This window comes from Salvelinus sp. IW2-2015, unplaced genomic scaffold, assembly GCF_002910315.2.
Source record: "Salvelinus sp. IW2-2015 unplaced genomic scaffold, ASM291031v2 Un_scaffold1678, whole genome shotgun sequence".
Classification (NCBI taxonomy): domain Eukaryota; kingdom Metazoa; phylum Chordata; class Actinopteri; order Salmoniformes; family Salmonidae; genus Salvelinus; species Salvelinus sp. IW2-2015.
Genome location: NW_019943080.1, coordinates 54,600 through 73,589, shown reverse-complemented (window position 1 = coordinate 73,589; position 18,990 = coordinate 54,600). Strand labels below are relative to the sequence as shown.

Sequence of the window (18,990 nt, the reverse complement as noted above, 5' to 3'; positions counted from 1 at the left end):
TGGCTACCCATTTGACAACATATAAGTAAAATTGGAAAATGTGAAACATAATTGGCACTCTATTTGCAGAAATATACTGTTAGGATAAGCACTGCAAATAGAAGTTCCTTCATCAACAACCTCAAACATGAGCATGACGCCACTGGAGCAGTTTGACTTCCCAGTTAACCTGAGTGACCCCTCTCTCCCCCTCCCTCACCCACTCACAGATCTCCGCAGCCAGCCTTTCCTGCGGCATGACGCGCTGATCCGGAGCGGCTGGAAGAGACCCTAAACAAACACTCGTTCCTCCTCATTTATCCCCCATTCGCTTTATAACCTCCCCCCCTTCCCTACCTGTGTCRCGGTGGTCTCACCCACCCGAGGCTGCACAGAGACTAAAAGGTTGACAGGACCGAACCAATGGCCCTTGTTTTACAGGGGTATTTATTTATTTATGGAGGTCCTTTATGGACACTGTCTCTCAACAAGCAGGTATAACTGTAGTATCACCGACATAGCCTACCCTACTCTCCCACTGCAAACACACACCGCACACCGCACACATACAGATAATATTAAGAACAGAACTGGGCAGAAAGAGTCCAAAGAAGAAGAGTATAGTGGTGAGTTGAGCCCTTAAAGAGGCGGCTCACCTCACACAAGCAGGAAGGAAGGACACTGCAACTGCATAATGTGGACATGGAACCACAAGTGCCTCCTGCCAAGTGCCTGCCAACGTGGATCTTATTTCCATGAATGTGGATTTCCTCCGCGCAAGTTGAGGATGGGAGACAGTCGGTCGGTTGTATAAAATGACAGCATATGTTGACTCTACTGCTGGGATTTCCACTTCAAAGAGAACAGGGTTGTTTTCATAAGGCCCCAAAACGAAAGAAAACAGACTGAAACAGGGAGGGACTAGCTGGACTTGACCAATAAGAAACGCTTATTTTTGATTTCCGTGGCCGAACGCTTTAGGTTYTGTGCCCTAATGAATATGGCCCAGGGTTTTGCCATCACAGAACGTCTCTGTCCACAGATGAAAGAAGGATTGAAGATTATTGTTAGAGACCTTTAATCTTTGGAGATGTTTCTGTACAAGCTAGCCAAACCAAACTTCCTCTACTCTCATGTCTTATTATTTTGAGAACGAATAAGTGCCTTTTTGTTTAGACAGTATTATTTCTGTGACTCGGCTATAATTTGTATCTTTAGTTGTTAAATATTTTATTTTTTATTGCATTTTTTTGATAACATTACCTTCAAAAACAAAACAAAAAAAAGAATCATATGCAATGGTTTGGAATCAGAATTCCAGCTTTAATCACTATACAGTATTTAAAGGTTGCTTCTCYGCACTGTAATCTAAATTAGTTTAGGCCAAGTGTCTTTGAAARCATTTGATGAGTGGGTAAAAACATTCCATGTATTTACTTTCTATTACTTTTAACTTTATGACCTACAGTCCAATCACCACTTCAGTCTTACCATTTAGGCCGGGTTTCATTCCAATCCGCCTTATAGTGCGGTTGACATTCAGGGCTCCATTCAAAAACTGGATCGCTGGAGCGTTACAGATTGGGGGATAGAAATGTTAAAGGTAATTTCCCGACTGAGCCGACATATGCAGCGTTTACAGTGAATGCAGTCGGCGTTTGGAACTTTGCCTTTAAGCTTCAATCACGCTGAACTTCCGAGACACGGGTTGAATAGAGCCCTTTTAAGGTCTGTCCGATTAAGCCAAGATATCCAGCGTTTCCGTCAATACGGTCATGCATTTGTTGGTAGGTAAAGAATGCATTGCTATGAGTCTAACCATGTTCTTTATGCTCTCTTCGCATTAAGTTTTAGAACTAATGATGAACAATTTCCCCCTAAATAGCCATCAAGTAGGCGCAATGATTGTGCACTCAGATTTACAATCTGTGTTTCAATATGGCATTTCCACAAAAGGGACAGCGCATATTTACACTACTTACATTGCCTTAATGTTGTATGAGACACTACTTCTATAGCAGATATTTCTACATGCATTTACATTTGATGTAAATCAACGAATAGAAGGCTTTTACTTGTGCTTTTCTGTCGTAAGGATGAAATGAAATAGTGCCTGTTGTTCAAAAGATGACTTCCCCCCCTTAATAAACAAAATGACAATGTGACTCACAATTGAAAATCTCTGCTGTCTCTCACTRTCGGTCTCCTTTCTCTCGCMCTCTCCCTCTTTCTTTCTCACTCACTCATTTTTCACACCAAATGAAAGTCAGATCCACAACTTATTTCTACTATAAAAATCCATTTAATTTCTGATATCAAAAAGAAAATAAAATCATAACTAACAGAAACAGAGCAACAACAATCCATGTGTGGGGTTTTGTTTTGCTGAAGTGTTTCTGTCAAAATTAAAACCGATTGTTCCTAATTTACATTATTCAAATAAAAATGTAACAGAGCAGAAATGTTATTAAAATCCAAATGATAGTGCATACTGTTAATAAAAGTGATGGTTAAGCTAGAACAGTTTGCTATAGGGTTTGTATATGCGTGTGTGTGTTGTGAATTGCATGCAGTGTAATCTGTAATATAGAATGGCAGTTATGGCTGATCACCTCCAACTGGTTAGAAGCAGCATGTTCAGCAGCYCGTGATTGGCTGAGACTGAGCCTGGACCAATGACAGTTCTATCAGACATACAAGACAGGCAGGCAGACAGACAGGGCTGGCTGACAGATGGTTAGACGGACGAGCCGACAGACAGACGGCTAGCTAGCGTTAGCAGCAAGGCAGAGGGGSGAATCAACAGGGGACGCTAATCAGGAGGCTAATAGTCCGAACCTCCCGAGGAATGCGCTTACAATGAGCAGAAACCGAAATTACATCGGCATAATGTAATTATTACATACATTCGAAACAAAACACAGCATTGTTGTTATAAATTCCCACAAGTACCATAAAAACAACTGGCCTCTCCTGAAAGTATGTTTACTATCACCGACAAAAGCATGTTCAGCTTGTTGTACTGTAGATGGTTAGTTTCAGCAATGGCAGGTTTTCACAGAGGCATTCTTGGTGCCAAACTGCCTATTTCCAGGATGAACGCTGGTCCATGAACCCTSTGGGCCCCAATATGTATCACCGGTCACATCAAGGCCCCCCCAAAACCACATTCGGTGTTACACCCAAAACATGTCCTCTCGTAACCCAAAGACATCSTCAGTTACTTCCCCCGGAATTGTCATCCTGGAACGTCTGCTTCAATACAATCATATATCTCCAACAAATTACACACTCCATTAACCCACTGACTTTCATTCATTAAGCAAAAAAATCWGCCGTTCATTTATTCAAGACCAAAACAGAAAAGGTGGTAAAACATAGTACAGACAGACTGCTATATGTTATTTGATGTTTTGTATTCCTGGGTATATTGTCAAGACACTTTGTTAATAGGGTTATATATATATATATGCGTGTGTAAATATATTTCAGTTTTAGTCTGTGCAAGGAGGTAAAAGACAATCACTCAACTGAACGGACATTAGTATGCGTGACGCTGACTGACTCTGCCATGTGGACATGTGCAGTTCTGGTTCTGGTTCCAGTACTACAGTTCCAGAACTCTTTTCGTTCCATCAGCCATGGTCTCACTCTGCACCTCCAGCATAGACCAAACCAGCATTCGGAACTGACTGAGTATTGAACTTGACCCTCCTCTTTTCTCTACATCTTTCACAAACAACAAGCACTTCTCTGAAATGGAACAATGTTTTTCCCCCTATACAATTCATACAAAAATAAAAACTTAAAATTGTTCCACCGCTGTTRGTTTTGCTCTACACCTATGCACAGAGGTAGTGGCTATATGGATGAAGAGTGGAGGGAGAGTAGCGAGGGAGGATGGAGGTGAGCAACATTTTCAAACGAGAGAGTTGAATGAATACATCTGTCTATAAAATGGTTCTTCCTTTTTCTGACCAGAGGAATTTTCTTTTTGTTTTTGTCAAAAGAACAAAATATAATACTGCAATCACATACAAAAGTACTCCTTCATTTTATACAGTGTTCTGTTTTTGTTCCTTTTCTTTTCTCGATTGGTAAAAAGGCATAAGATCAGCGTTTGTCTCTTTGCGGGCGTGGTCTAGACTTGGCTCGGTCATGCCTGACCTCTGACCCCTGACCTCTAGGCCAGCGGGTCACTCATGTCCTCATCCTCCCCATCGTCCCCCTGTGACAGCAACTCTTTCTTCTCGTCTGTACTAGCCAAAGAGCTGCGGCTGTTGTGGGCTCCCATGTACAAGGTGGCGTACACTGGGTTGGTGAAGTTGGTGGGCTGCAGGGAGGGAAACACAGAAATAATGTTTGGACAAAGAGCATACAAGGGACCTAAATTAGGTTTCGTTGCAATCCAGGTAGTCTAGAGGCAGAGTATCATGGAGTGCAGAAACATGTTTTAAAAGGTGACAATGCCAAATGTGCTGCAGTGTTAAAAACACGTATCAAAACGACTAACCTGAGTGTTAAAACGAGTGTTCCCTATTTAAGATGGGTCAAGTGTGACGATAAGGGAACGTGGGCATTACCTTGTCTGGATCTAAAGCAAAGTCCGAATCCAGGAGTTCCCCAGCATCGTCGTCTGGCTCCCCTTCGTAGATCTTGTAGGCTGGGTTCCCTATCTCCACGTTCATGGCCCCGTTGGTCATCCTGTGATGCTGGAAGCCCTTGGCCCTGTGGACACACAGAGCGGGTTTGTTTCGTCTCAACACTAACAGTAGCGGAGACGTAGCCACAACACAGGAGCTGAAAGTACCGAGAGCCTTGAATCAAGCCAGTGACAGGAGAGAAATCCAACATGCGACACCAGCTACATGTACAGTACAGGGGAAAACGCTCCCACACAGTCAAGGCAGCACAGAATCACGGTAAAATTGACAAAACAAATMAGCTTTTTTCAAAAGCCATTTGGACACGTCCAGTGTCTATCCCGGTGAATGCTGGATTTTCCACAACGCAAATGTTCCACTGCCACAATGCAGGCACAGAAGCACCACTGATAGACACATGTATTTACACACGTAGATAGGGAAAGGTATGGATGGGTAAGGAAGAACCAGTCAATCTATCTGTCAATACACCCCTGCGTCCCTGGGTGGGAAACCCTGTCCTGAACAAGAGAGAGGAGGCAGGGACAGACAGACAGACCGACTCTACTACAGAAAGACAAGCAAAATGGAGGACTGTCACTGGACCGACAGACAAGATGGTGGCTTAGATGAGGCATTGGGGAGATGGAGGAGAAGTCGGGGGGGGGCGAGACAGGTGATAGCATGACCCTATTAAGTTACCGAGAACGTCGGGAGCGTTTGCCCGGCCATACAGACCTAGAAAGAGAGCGATAGATAGAAGAAGAGAGAGATAAAGAGGAGTGTGATGGTGGGAGGTACAGATGAAAGGTGGAAAAGAGATTCGAGTTTGACCGAATGAGTGGGAGCCCCCCACCCAGTCTCGACACAATGGTTGTCTACTCAGTAGCCCCCCCCCCCCCCCCCCCACAAATAAAATGGGGGACGACGACTCAGTTAGTAGAATCCTCTTGTCATGTCAGTCATTGCATACCTTAGAGAGCTATTTATAACTTGTCAGAAATGTCCAGGTCAACTCGCCCATCCCAGCTAACGTTTCTTAAGCTAGGTTTCTTTAGCCCATAGATTTTGTTGTAATATTTGAGTCACTCAAACACCACAAGCATACACATTAGAAATTGAAAAATTTACAGAATTGCTAGAACATTTGCTTAAAAACAGCTATATTTTCTCTGCACCTCATGACAAAATGTGTACAATTGCAGGAAATATGCTTTAAAACCGGCAACAACAAAAAAAAAGTATCGGCCAACAAAAGGGTTGTGAACGGTTTGTGTCGTGAACAGTGCTTGTGGCCATAGAAATATACGTGGCACGCGGATGTTCCCCCCAATGCTGGAAGGGGGCCTGAGTGAAAGAGTTTGGGAACACCTGATCTACTCTACTCACCCACGCATTCTCCTCTTGTACCACAAGATGGCCCCGACGACCAGCAGCGCCAGTAACAACAGCAGCAGCACTGGGATGACTATGGAGCAGAACCTGCAGAGAGAGCAACACGGACACCAATGAGAACAGGTATATGCAACACGTCGGCCAATGAGACGAACAGGTTATAACATGTATTGTGTTATAATCATGTGTTATAGTCTGTGGTTATAACATGTGTTTCACTGACACTAAAGGGACTAAAGTAACGTACTTCCACTGGAGACAGGGAGAATCCACAGGCGAGGCAATGACTTCACATCGATACCCACTCCATTCTATAGGACACCTAAATAAATACACGTCACACAGGTTACAGAGAGACTCCTAAATACACGCTCACACAGGTTACAGAGAGACGCCTAATACACGTCACACAGGTTACGAGAGAGACTCCTAAATACACGTCACACAGGTTACAGAGAGACTCCTAAATACACGTCACACAGGTTACAGAGATATCCTAAATAACACGTCACACAGGTTACAGAGAGACTCCTAAATACACGTCACACAGGTTACAGAGAGACTCCTAAAACACGTCACACAGGTTACAGAGAGACACCTAAATACACGTCACACAGGTTACAGAGAGACACCTAAATACACGTCACACAGGTTACAGAGAGACTGCTAAATACACATCACACAGGTTACAGAGAGACTCCTAAATACACGTCACACAGGTTACAGAGAGACTCCTAAATACACGTCACACAGGTTACAGAGGAGCTCCTAAATACACGTCACACAGGTTACAGAGAGACTCCTAAATACACGTCACACAGGTTACAGAGAGAACTCCCTAAATACAGTCACACAGGTTACAGAGAGACTCCTAAATACACGTCACACAGTACAGAGAGACTCCTAAATACACGTCACACAGGTTACAGAGAGACTCCTAAAACACGTGTTGTGTGAGATATGGATCATCCTCTTACTTGCACTGGGCAGTAGTGTGGCGTGGTTCGATAGAGCAGAGTCCCTTGGTGCAGAAATCTAGACAGGTGTAGCAGTGTGATTGGTTTGACCGTTAGGACAGCTGGACATAGACAGTACACAGAGACAAGGAGAGTCAACAAACATTAGATCTTTTTTAGGATAACACCAGGAAAACTCAATATTAAAATAAAACAAACTGGGACTGAGCGGAATGTTGGTGTAGGTGTGTGTGTGTTTGACTGAGAACCGACGTGGTGTGGTGTGTGTATGCCCCTACCGTGTGTGTGTTGTGTTGTGTTGTGTGTGACCTGAGCAGCCTCGTGGTGTGCATCTTGAGCCTAGTGAACTGAGCGGAATGTGTGATGCTAGTGTGTTGTTCCCTCATCACCCGGTATCCACCCCCCTAACCCTTTTCGTGTGTGTGTGGAACTCTGAGCAACCTAGCCGATCTACCCCTACTCCCTGGTGGCTATCGTCCTTATTACACCTACCTCGTCGTACTACCAACGTCCTTCAACCTCCCCTCTCTCCTTCCACTCCCTACCTTTGTGTGTGCTCTCCCATCACCTCACCCACTGGTGTGTCTGGTTCCCTCAACTCGTGTCGTCCGTGTCCCGCCTTGTGTGTGTGTGTGTGATCTGACCAAGTGTGGTGTGTTGCATCTTGTGACCGCCTGTGACCTGAGTCAGAATGTGTGCTGTGTAGGTGTTGTGTGTCGTGACTGAGCAGTGTGTGTGGTTTGTCGCCCATCTGTGAGCGTCCCGAACGGACCCTGGAACAGTGTGTTGTGTGTGTGTGTGTGTGGTCCCTGTGTGTGTACACCCCCCGCCTATCACCTGTCTCTGGCTTTATTTACTTCTCGCTGATTTACTCCGCAACATCCGTACCTGTGTGTGGCTCTGTACGATTAGCGTGCACTCCTCACGGCACTATGACCTCTTTCTGAGGCTTGGGCACGACACTGCCCGTTGGGTCCGCCGCAGTACTGGCAATATTGTCCCAGCCACATTAGCTGTCCTTAGTGGAACTGCAGGGGCGACAGCGACCCCCCCCCCACCAAAACCAAAAAAAAGGGGGGCTTCTGGTGGCCATTGGGTCCGTCTGCAGACACTGCCCTCCCATTCTTACAGTAATCCTCACATTTACTCAAAGGGGGGGTGAGCAGATTGAGATAAGCAGAGAAAAACAACCATGTTTACAGTCACACATGTGAATATTCTCCTTTAGACGCCATTTTTTTTTCACCTGATCTAGAGATGTAAGAATTGCTTTAAAAAGGTGGATTGAAGACCCCCCCCCCCCCGCCCTTTCCTGAACTACTTTCAAAAAGTAAAAGACATTCTAAAATCAGGACGAATTCAGATGAAAAGCCAGGAACTGTACCTTTGCTTACACTGTTATACCAGGCTGATACAAAGCTGAACAGCTCTACATTCACTTGACTTGGAAGTGGTGCACATGGTTGGGTAAATAACCTTTTACTAACCCATTCTGGATTATATACTCACTGTATTGACACTGGTCTGCCAGGTACTCAGGCGGACAGCGGCAGGTGGGCTGGTTGCCCTGGGATACGGTGCAGTTGCCTCCATTGTGACAGTAGTCCTGACAGGTGTGCAGGTTACACTGGGGCCCCGTGAAGCCCTTCAGACAGCGACATGTAGGGGCCCCTGGAAGAGAGAAGGACAAGGTCAAAAGGTTAAGAAAGACGGAAACAAAAAGGGTCACGCTAAATGAGAACAGAAATATAATGTAGGCTAAATAAACTACGCAAAAAAAAAAAGAAACGTCCTCTCACTGTCAACTGCGTTTATTTTCAGCAAACTCAARATGTGTAAATATTTGAATGAACATAACATTCAACAACTGAGACAAACTGAACAAGTTCCACAGACATGTGACTAACAGAAATGGAATAATGTGTCCCTGAACAAAGGGGGGGTCAAAAGTAACACTCAGTATCTGGTGTGGCCACCAGCTGCATTAAGTACTGCAGTGCATCTCCTCCTGGCACCAGATTTGCCAGTTCTTGCTGTGAGATGTTTCCCCACTCTTCCACCAAGGCACCTGCAAGTTCCCGGACATTTCTGGGGTCAGCCTATTGCGGACAGTCTGAGCACTGATGGAGGGATTGTGCGTTCCTGGTGTAACTCGGGCAGTTGTTGTTGCCATCCTGTACCTGTCCCGCAGGTGTGATGTTCGGATGTACCGCTCCTGTGCAGGTGTGGTTACACATGGTCTGCCACCTCGAGGACGATCAGCTGTCTGTCCTGTCTCCCTGTAGCGCTGTCTTCGGTGTCTCACAGTACGGACACTGCAATTTATTGCCCTGGCCACATCTGCAGTCCTCATGCCTCCTTGCAGCATGCCTAAGGCACGTTCATGCAGATGAGCAGGGACCCTGGGCATCTTTCTTTTGGTGTTTTTCAGAGTCAGTAGAAAGACCTCTTTAGTGATTTATGTTTTATATATTATCATAACTGTGACCTTAATGCCTACCGTCTGTAAGCTGTTAGTGTCTTAACGACCGTTCCACAGGTGCATGTTCATTAATTGTTTTTGGTTCATTGAACAAGAATGGGAAACAGTGTTTAAACCCTATTCAGATTTTTACGAATTATCTTTGAAAGACAGGGTCCTGAAAAAGGGACGTTTCTTTTTTTTGCTGAGTTTACTATATGACTAACTAACACACAGTGCTGAATCCTAACTTGAGACATTTTCGGATTAATATCCAAATAACATAAAAATGTGCATCAAGTTAGGATTCGGCCCCTAGAGTAGTTTGTGACCACGCCAATGACCTACCTGCGACGGAGGCAGTGCAGGACCCTCCATTCCTACAGTAGTCTCTACACTGGTTGACCTCACACCTCTCTCCCGTGAAGCTGGACTGGCAATGACACTTGGCCTGCTGCCTGGCGTTCAGGAAACAGCTCCCGCCGTTCAGACACAGGACCGTACACGGCCCAGACGGCGGAGCTGGGGGTGGCGGGCAGGAGATAGGGGGAAAGGTTATTGATAGTGTGTGTGCGTGTGTGTCTGTGTGTGTGTGTGTGTGTGTGTGTGTCTGTGTGCCTGCGTGTGTACTCACAGAACGGAGACAGTGTGGGAGGGGGTCTCTCCACACATGTGCCATTTTCAGCCACGCGGTCGTTAGGACAGGTGCAGACTGGACCACTGGGGCTGAGCAGACACAACCACTCACACTTCTTCCTGTCACATGGGTTGGCCACTGAATCACAGAGCGATAGAACAGACAGTAAGAACCAGAGCATGATAAAGGGAAACACCACTGAACTTTATGTGGAGTGAACGTCAACAGCAGTGAACTTTATGTGGAGTGAACGTCAACAGCAGTGNTGAACTTTATGTGGAGTGAACGTCAACAGCAGTGAACTTTATGTGGAGTGAACGTCAACAGCAGTGCACTATAAGGAGGAATAGGGGTCAGAAGAACACTGGAATATGGGTTCACTGTATCGCACTTTATAGTGAATAAGGGGTCAAAAATAAGAAGTGCACTAAATGGTGAATCGGGGTCAAAAGCAGTGACTACTCTATATAATGGATAGGGTGTCGTCTGAGGTATTTTCAATGAGGAAGGGAGCTGTAGAGACAGACAGACAGACAGACACTCACTCTCTGGTTGTTTGTAACGGTGGTAAAGGACTATGTCTGTGGCGTGGTTAATGCCAGTGGTCAGGTTCTCCATGGGGCCCTTGCCAAACTTGTTGACCCGGAACACAAAGTTATTAATGTAGGTGACGCCATATATGTAGTCCTCAAAGATGTCAATGCTGAACGGATGGAGCAGGTCTGGGGAGGTAAGGAGAGAGAGAGAGAGAGTTTTTTGTTATCCATTCTGCTCAAACTCTATGTCGTTGTGAGAAGTGAAGGCACGACTCTATAAACCAGCGACACCTGCTGGCGAGAGCAATAACCCGCTCACGGTTAGCAATGTCAGACTTTTTGGTACAATGTCCATCTGTGGAAACGAGAGGAACTTTCATACAGAATTCATCCCTACAAATACACTATGTAGCACTGAACCCCAACCCTGATCAGTATGGAGGGGAACTGAACTGTTTTTGAGTCCGGTGACGGCAATGACGGGGTCGGAGCCGTTGAGATGCACGCTGCCGATGACCGAGAGCTTAGCGTCCGCCCAGTAGAGACGCTCGTTGAAGTAGTCCACCGCCAGACCTGGAGGGAGGAGGAGGACAAGCAGAGGAGAGTCAACAGAGACCAGAAGAGGCTATAATGCTACTCATGACATTATGAAGAACGCTACGCTAACGCTAGGTTAAGCATACCACAATGCATAACGCTAGGTACTAATGCTAGGCTACAACGCTAACGCTATACATACCTGTGGGCCACTGGATGTTCTCATGGACCAGGGTCTGTCTCAAGGTTCCGTCCATGGCTGCCGTCTCAATCTTAGGGTGGTTTCCCCAGTCGGCCCAGTACATGGTTCTGGAGGGGACAGAGAAACACAGTCCAAACAGCTCAGCAGGAAATACAAAATMGAATATTTGACATATATTGATGTATTGTATTGGCATTCCAGCACAGTTGCAGCAGCTGTGGTAAATAACCAGGTCGACCCAGTACAGGTGGGCTTGGCTTGGCTCCGCAGCGGTAAAGGGTAATCATCGCTCACCCTCTCTGCGGGTCCACTACGATGGCGTAAGGCTCGTCTATCATGCCTGAGATCAGGGTCTTGCGGTGTTGGCCTGATATCAGGGCCACCTCGATCACATCCCTGCCAGAGTCAGTCCAGTACAGGTTACCAGCCACCCAGTCCACCGCTATACCCCGAGGCATTTCCAGATGCCCTACAATCTAGTCAGGGGGGAGAGATCAGATATGGGTGTTTTAGGTACCGTACATCACAGTATGTTGTGAACGGAAAACAACAGACCGCATTCCACTAATATTGTATCACACATAGGAAGTCATGATCGTGCCCATGTTTGTGTGTGTGAATTKATTCCTGCTCGCGTCGGGCCTCACCTCCAGGGTGGTAACACTTCCCTCACTCTGGCGACGGTTGCGGTGTGTATTGGACGATGGACCAGACGAGGAGGAGGACGACGACGAAGGCAGCTCGTAGGAGGAGATCCTGCCCGTGTGCCAGTTGGTCCAGTAGATGCGGTTGGTCTTGACGTGCAGGTCCATGGCGTCGATGCGCACGTTGGCGTCGCCCTGGAAGGTCTGCTCGTAGCGCCAGTTGGGCATGCCAGGGTCCAGGCTGCGGATCTCGTGTCGGTCGGCGATGTAGAGCACTTGTCTGCGTACTGTTCAGTCTATTATAAATAGATTAGATAGATTAGATGATAGATAGATAGATAGATAGATAAGATAGATTAGATAGAATAGGATAGATAGATAGATAGATAGAGACGATTGATAGAGAGATAGAATATAGGATAGAGAGATAGATGATAGATAGATATATAGATGATAGATAGAGAGATTAGATAGATAGAGAGATAGATAGAGAGATGATGGATAGATAGATAGATAAGATGTAGATGATAAGTAGATAGATAGATAGTAGATAGATGAGAAGTAGGGACAGGGTGGAGAAGTGAGAACTTTGACACACAGAATCCATGAAAATATCAATGAAAGAATACACTATTTCAACTAATCTCGGGGTTTGAAGAGTAAAAGTGCACTACTTACTGTCAGCCTTGCAGGTGTCGTTGATCCTGGTGAAGTATTTGTGGCAGCTGCACTTGTAGGATCCCTTGCTGTTGTTGCACACATGTGAGCACACCCCAAACTGCTTACACTCGTTCTTATCTGAGAGGGGACAGGGAGGGGAGGYTTAATAATGCCGATCGAGCTCCCAGTGAGCGAGTGTACATTCAGGTGGGTGTGGCGTACCTCCACAGGTGTTGTGGCCAGTCTTCTTGAAGCCTGGTTTGCAGGAGCAGAAGGAGTCTGTCCCGTTGGTGACGCAGTGTGCCTCGTCCCCGTCCCCACACAGAGTCCTGTTACTCCTGCAGTCGTTCAGRTTGGTGTCTGCGGGGTCAGAGGGGAAAATAACATGAAGGATCCGCAACGGCGTTGAGCCACCGGGAGGTTAGCCGAACMCCGTGCGAAACAAACACAGTTTTTTCTAACATGCCAACTGTATAGGGGAGTAGTCACGGCGATGTGTCAGCCAGTCGTGACTTGGGGCACCTGTCTTGCAGTGGATCTCGTCTGAACCGTAGTCCTCACAGTCGTTGAAGAAGTTACAGCGCAGGCTGGAGCTGATGCACCTCCCGTTGGCACACAGGAACTCGTCCTTCTCACAGGTCGGCTCGGCTGGAGGGGGCTCTGAGAAAACACAAGGGGATAAATACGTCAGTTTAAATGAATGAACACAATGACCCTAATCCCCTAGCATACAACTTTATATGAAACAACGAGGCGGTCGTTTTTGATATGCATTCTGTTATATGTATGCCAGGGTGGACAGATCGAACCTGTCCACAGGGAACAACAGATCAAGGAGGGCGCCAGATAGCCCTGTGTTGGTCTACGTGCAAAAGGCCAGCAGCACAGTAAACTCACGGCAGTTGAGCTCATCAGAGTTGTCCCCGCAATTGTCAACTCCGTCACACTGTTTGGACACCTGCAGACACACACGGTCGTTCTGGCAGCGGAAAGTCCTGGTGGGGGGGCACTGGAACCTCCCTGAGGGGAGGAGAAAGAGGGGTTAGGAGACAAGGAGTTAGAACAGGCTTTAGGATCCATAACCTTTTCACACCATCGCGACAACCAGAATTGTGATGTTTCCTTATCACGCGGTCCATTCCATCCCGATTTCTTTCAGCTTCTGGTGGATGAGTAACCAGGCRAACACAGTACAACTGAGCTCAGGTCTAGGGTACTAGTAGACAGGATATGATGTCACAGGATGCAAGGTCACTACTCACTGCACTCGTCAGGATTCTCYTCCGAGTTGTCTCCACAGTCGTCCTCTCCGTCACACTTCCAGGCCAGGGGCTTACACAGCGTGTTGTTACACTGGAAGTCATCCAGGGGGCAGTGTTTAGCTGAGACATGGAGAAGGGAAGAAACACAAATATAGGTTGTCTATTACCGACCCGGATCCTAGAAATCCTACCACAGGTTCCAGAATCSCTCTGAATTAGGAAAAAGTTCAAATCTCAATATGACCCCCTCTCTTTTAGCACTGTGGCCATGTCAAACGGGAGCCTGAGTGACGCACACAGGGACACACACACACACACTCACGAGCAATGTGACACTTCTCCTCATCGCTGCCGTCCAAACAGTCAGCGTCTGCGTCGCAGCGCCAGCGGTTGGGGATGCAGTGTCCGTTCTTACACTGGAACTGGTCACTGTCACACCTCAGCTCACAGCCGTCCTGAGGAACACACACAATATGTCCCTCACTCTCAAACGATGCACGAAACCCTCACACATCAGCAACATCAAAGCACAACCATTACAGTGGATGTCCGAGGACAGGATATCCAAATAGCAAGGTTATTTCATATGTCCTCCTCAAGTAAAAAGGCAGATGTCTAAACTTCAAGGACAACCCGATAACACAGAGGGTTGTTAGAAAAGTACYAGTCAGTAGTGTTATCTATTACACAAGTATCTGACCCAGCCCTGTTGCTATGATGGAGTCAGGCGCGTTACCTCATCAGATCCGTCAGCACAGTCATGGTCTCCATCACACTTCCACCTCCCGGCGATACAGCGTCCGTTGGTACAGGCAAACTCACTCTCGGAYCACGGCCGCGGCACTGTAAAGACACACAGCGACGCAGGTCTCGCGTAAGGACCATACAGCTTCGCTGGAAACGGCTTCCAATTCTTTGTCGTCCAAACTCACAGGGGAGAGCATGCTCAACACACAACAACTAATGGACACTCAGATCGAGGCCAAACAATGGCGGTCAAAGGAGAGCTCCAGAGATTCAATAGTCCGCTTTAARGGACTTAAGCGTCTTCGAAAATAAGGCAAAAGCTTTGTGGAGTACAATGAACTCAGGTGGCCAGGTAGGAAATACCAATACTTCACATAGCAGTAGAAACTATCCTTTGGAGCGCTACCTTTGACCTCTCACTGTTTGAGGAGACATCAAGTGGGGACTGGAGTTCAAATGGGCAGCATCAGACATGCAAACGAGCGCGATGGGATTGAATGGGGTGCAATGGGAGAGGAGGAGCAGAGTGACATTAGGGTTGGAGGAGATGGGGATGGTTAAAAGTGGAGGCCTACCTCTGGCTCAAGCCAACAGGCCAGTCGGTGTGAAATGAAACATAGACATTAGACGAGGTGAGATGCATAAGAGATGATATTAAAAGGAGTAAAGGCCAAACTGAATGAATTTCTACCAAATGAATGTCAACTTTGCAGGTAAGGTTATGTTTTAGCTACGAAACAGACCCGCAAGAAGACACAGACAAAGACAAACGCAAGAATCAAACAATTGAAACTATGTTTCGGGCCAGTCATACAGAGCAAGCCACCAATGCCCAATGTGTAATCCCMAGAGGAGCACAAACCATGAGCATTATAAAAATGCAATGGAACAAKGCAGTGACACTGTACTGGTGACACGAGTGAACGAGGATAGTGTGCACTAACAGGGATGACAGAGGAGAGACCTTACCGCACTTGTCCTCGTCCGAGTTGTCCCCACAGTCGTTGTCGTAGTCACACTGCCAGCGGCCCGGGACACAGCGGTTGTTCTTACACCTGAACTGGTACGGCTCACACGTCCTCTCATCTACACAGAGACACACACCGTCAGCGCCGTAACACAATCATATAGAGTACATGCAGTACAGGAGGCCAACGCCGTAAAATGAACCGTCACACAGCAGATCACCACCAAAACAGAAAGATCTGCTGCGAAACACCTCTACATCCAGGGTATCGGCATCATAGTCGAACCTTCGACACTAGAGAGGTCATTGGCAATGCTGACGAGCAACCACGGATGCGGTCCCAGATCATAACCAAAACTCCATCGTAATAGGGAGCGGAGTTTTGAAGCTGCTGGTTGAGCCGTCTCTCTGTTCCCTAGGCGACAGAACACCCACCACATTCCTCTTTGGGTTCGTCAGATGAGTCTCCACAGTCATTTTCTCCGTCACACTTCCACCGGGCCGGGATGCAGCGTCCAGAGTCCTTACAGCGAAACTCATCCACGCCACATGTCATCTGGGCTGGAGGGGGAGAGGGGGAGAGAGATTGAGACTTGTAACATGCCTGATAGACTGAGTAAAGTGAAAGGTGATGGGAGGATGTTACGAGGTCTGTAAGATCTAGTTTGTAATTGACTAGTTCGGTAGGTTAGCCAGAACCCGTAAGCAGAAACGTGTATTCTTCTTCAACATGGATGCTGAACCTGACTCGTGTGTCTGTCATTAGTCTAGAATAGTCTTCTGAAAAAGAGGGGTGGGGTCTCACTGCAGTTGGCTGGTTCGTCCGACCCATCCACACAGTCATTGTCACGGTCACACACCCAGACGCGAGGGATACAGCGCTTGGTGATGGCACATTGGAACTGGGTGGGCGCACACGTGACCTCGGCTAGAGGGAGAGGGAACAGACGACTGTTACTGACAGGAAGCAACTCACAACAACAACAGTTTATTTATTACTGAACAGGTTAGTCTCACTGACATGCAATCAAGTTTACAAGAGAGACCTTGTGCAAGTCCAGCAGTATTACCCCAATAAAACACAAAACATATGTGCATGATGTATATAACGGGCATATAAACACATGTAACAAAGTGTGCAGATGGGGAGATGGGACGTGTGGACTCACGGCAGTCCTTCTCGTCCTCTCCTTCGCCACAGTTGTCCTGTCCGTTACAGCGGAAGATTCCCGGGATACAGCGGCTAGGGTGGGAGCACTTGAACTGACTGGGCAGACACACGTGGATGTCTGGAGAACAAATCACACACACAGAGAGGAAGACATGTCAGAGATGAGAAGAGAAACAACGAGTGGGAGAGCYAGCAAGAGAGAGTGGGCGAGAAAGATTGAGGGAGTGAGTGAAAGCATGAACGAGGCTGTACCGCAGTTGGCCTCGTCCGAATTGTCCTGGCAGTCGTTGTCCCCGTCACAGATGTAGGCTGGGTTGGTGCAGATGCCTGTCCCACACTGAAACTGGCCTGGCCTGCACTTGAACTCAGCTTTAAGGACAAATGGATGACACAGACAGACACATATTCAGATTGAGGTTGTTTTAAAGTCTGAAACAGGCCCACATCAGGTTTACCAACGATCTTCCTCTACCACCACCTACCTCTCATCCTCCACAATCTCAGAGCCCAGTAGAAGTATCAATGACCCTTTGCTATACATCCACATACTACTCCTTCACCCATTTTATGTAGAGCTGGCTTTGCCAAGGTCGTGGGTTCAATTCCCACAGGGACCACACACACACACACACACACACTAGAAATATACGCAATCACTTTACTAAGTCGTTTTGTATGAAAAAGTGGCACACTCACGACATTCTGCAGGCTCGTCCGAGCGATCCCCACAGTCGTCCTCCGTGTCACACTTCCACCAGAAGGGGATGCACTTGTCGTTCTTACACACAAACTGGACGAGGGGAAGAGGAGAGAGAGAGAGAGAGAGAGAGAATGGGTTAGCAAACAGAGGATGTTGCAAAAATCGTTGCCATTTAAGTCTCCGCTGATCATTTCATTAAGATGAATCCTAAACAGACGGAATGGAAGTCTGATGCCTTCCCATTCATCTATTAATACCACAGCTAAATGGGGAATGTTCTACTTTCTACTTAGTTCTACTACCAACGCCCAGGTAAGAGGCTGAATTTAAGGTGATGACACACTGTACTGTGACGATAATGACACTTAATTAACTCACAAAGCATAATAAACAGCAATGTAACATCCTCTCATTCCACAAGAGGCTCTGCTGCCCCCTAGCTGTCTGGCCCCTCAATAGCCATATCATTCCGCAGTCCCTCACCTGGCTGGCAGTGCAGTTGGACATGCAGGTGCGTCCATCGTTGGCCAGGTAGAAGTTGGTGGGACAGGCACACTTGTAGCCCCCGCCAGGGCTCAGCAGACACAGGTTACTACAGCCACCGTTGTCTGTCTGGCACGGGTGGTTAAACACTGGAAGCAAAGGGGATGAAGGGAACTCTTAACCGGAACTACCGTGTGTGTGTGTGTGTGTGTGTGTGTGTGTGTGTGTGTGTGTGTGTGTGTGTGTGTGTGTGTGTACATGTTTATCTCTTACCCTCAGGCTGGCGGTAAGGGTGGTAGATGTGGATGTCCATGGGCCGGTGGAGGGTAGTGATCAGGGTGGTCTTGTTGATACCCAGGGTCTTGTGACACCTGTTGATGGACTTGGTCTCCCAGTCGGTCCAGTAGATGTACTCCTCAAACAGGGTCATGGCGAAGATGTGGGGGATGTCCTGGGTAAGCACTGTGGACACAAACACACAGCCATACAGCAGTGACGTCATTAGTATCATATTACACACAGGGCCCTGAGTTTGACCTGGCCACCACATGACCTGACCAGGAAAATCTCTATCGGCTACAACCGGGGTCCAAGAGTTTTTCCTAGTCCAAACACTGGGGGACATCAATTACGTCACAACGTTGTCAGTCAAATGCATATAGTCACACAATGCCCGACGGCTAACACAAGGAGAAGTGGTGACGGAGCATCAGCCATTCATGATACCAACTCACTACCGTCTATGGGTTAAGCAATAGGAGCCGCGCTTCACTGGGGCTTGCATACTTCTCACGGTCATGACTATGTGTTTAAGAATGTTCCTCCTCAATGCACTCATTCTGTTTGCTCCATGTCGCTATGGGAACACACCATTAGCTACCTGACTGTCCTCTGCTGTAAAAGCACAGGACACACACACCACATCCTGGGTTGAAACAGCACACGTTAGATTTAGGATGGTGGCGTCTCATCATTGGCTAATTGATATT

At 47.1% G+C, this 18,990-nt stretch overlaps 3 protein-coding genes across 7 annotated transcripts in view; 1 reads left to right on the top strand and 2 right to left on the bottom strand.

Moving 5' to 3' along the window:
* The window catches only part of fmnl3 (formin-like 3), a 48,815-nt gene extending 46,664 nt beyond the window's left edge, over window positions 1-2,151 (top strand). For 4 of the 5 annotated variants that reach the window (XM_024139097.2, XM_024139098.2, XM_024139099.2 and 1 more), the window contains one exon: window positions 210-2,151. In XM_024139097.2, coding sequence (XP_023994865.1) covers window positions 210-274 — 65 coding nt within the window. In that variant the 3' untranslated portion in view covers window positions 275-2,151. The remainder of the gene's footprint in view (window positions 1-209) is intronic. The other variant, XM_024139096.2, reaches the window with a different exon arrangement.
* Window positions 2,152-8,013: 5,862 nt separating this feature from the next.
* On the bottom strand, window positions 8,014-12,239 carry LOC139024586 (low-density lipoprotein receptor-related protein 1-like). Its single transcript, XM_070439472.1, has 9 exons — window positions 12,015-12,239; window positions 11,662-11,843; window positions 11,368-11,474; window positions 11,082-11,201; window positions 10,638-10,814; window positions 10,090-10,230; window positions 9,804-9,977; window positions 8,505-8,665; window positions 8,014-8,142 (listed from the first exon to the last, which is right to left on the bottom strand). The coding sequence occupies exons 1-9, from the start codon at window positions 12,237-12,239 to the stop codon at window positions 8,014-8,016; spliced, it is 1,416 nt and encodes a 471-aa protein (XP_070295573.1).
* The window catches only part of LOC112071665 (low-density lipoprotein receptor-related protein 1-like), a 42,080-nt gene continuing 35,159 nt past the window's right edge, over window positions 12,070-18,990 (bottom strand). Inside the window, 16 exon segments of the mRNA XM_070439473.1 lie at window positions 12,070-12,307; window positions 12,690-12,809; window positions 12,894-13,031; window positions 13,194-13,331; window positions 13,569-13,691; window positions 13,934-14,053; window positions 14,256-14,388; window positions 14,670-14,776; window positions 15,650-15,766; window positions 16,083-16,208; window positions 16,453-16,575; window positions 16,817-16,936; window positions 17,071-17,187; window positions 17,515-17,608; window positions 18,002-18,150; window positions 18,275-18,463. Of these exon segments, the coding sequence (XP_070295574.1) occupies window positions 12,303-12,307; window positions 12,690-12,809; window positions 12,894-13,031; window positions 13,194-13,331; window positions 13,569-13,691; window positions 13,934-14,053; window positions 14,256-14,388; window positions 14,670-14,776; window positions 15,650-15,766; window positions 16,083-16,208; window positions 16,453-16,575; window positions 16,817-16,936; window positions 17,071-17,187; window positions 17,515-17,608; window positions 18,002-18,150; window positions 18,275-18,463 (1,919 nt within the window). The 3' untranslated portion in view covers window positions 12,070-12,302.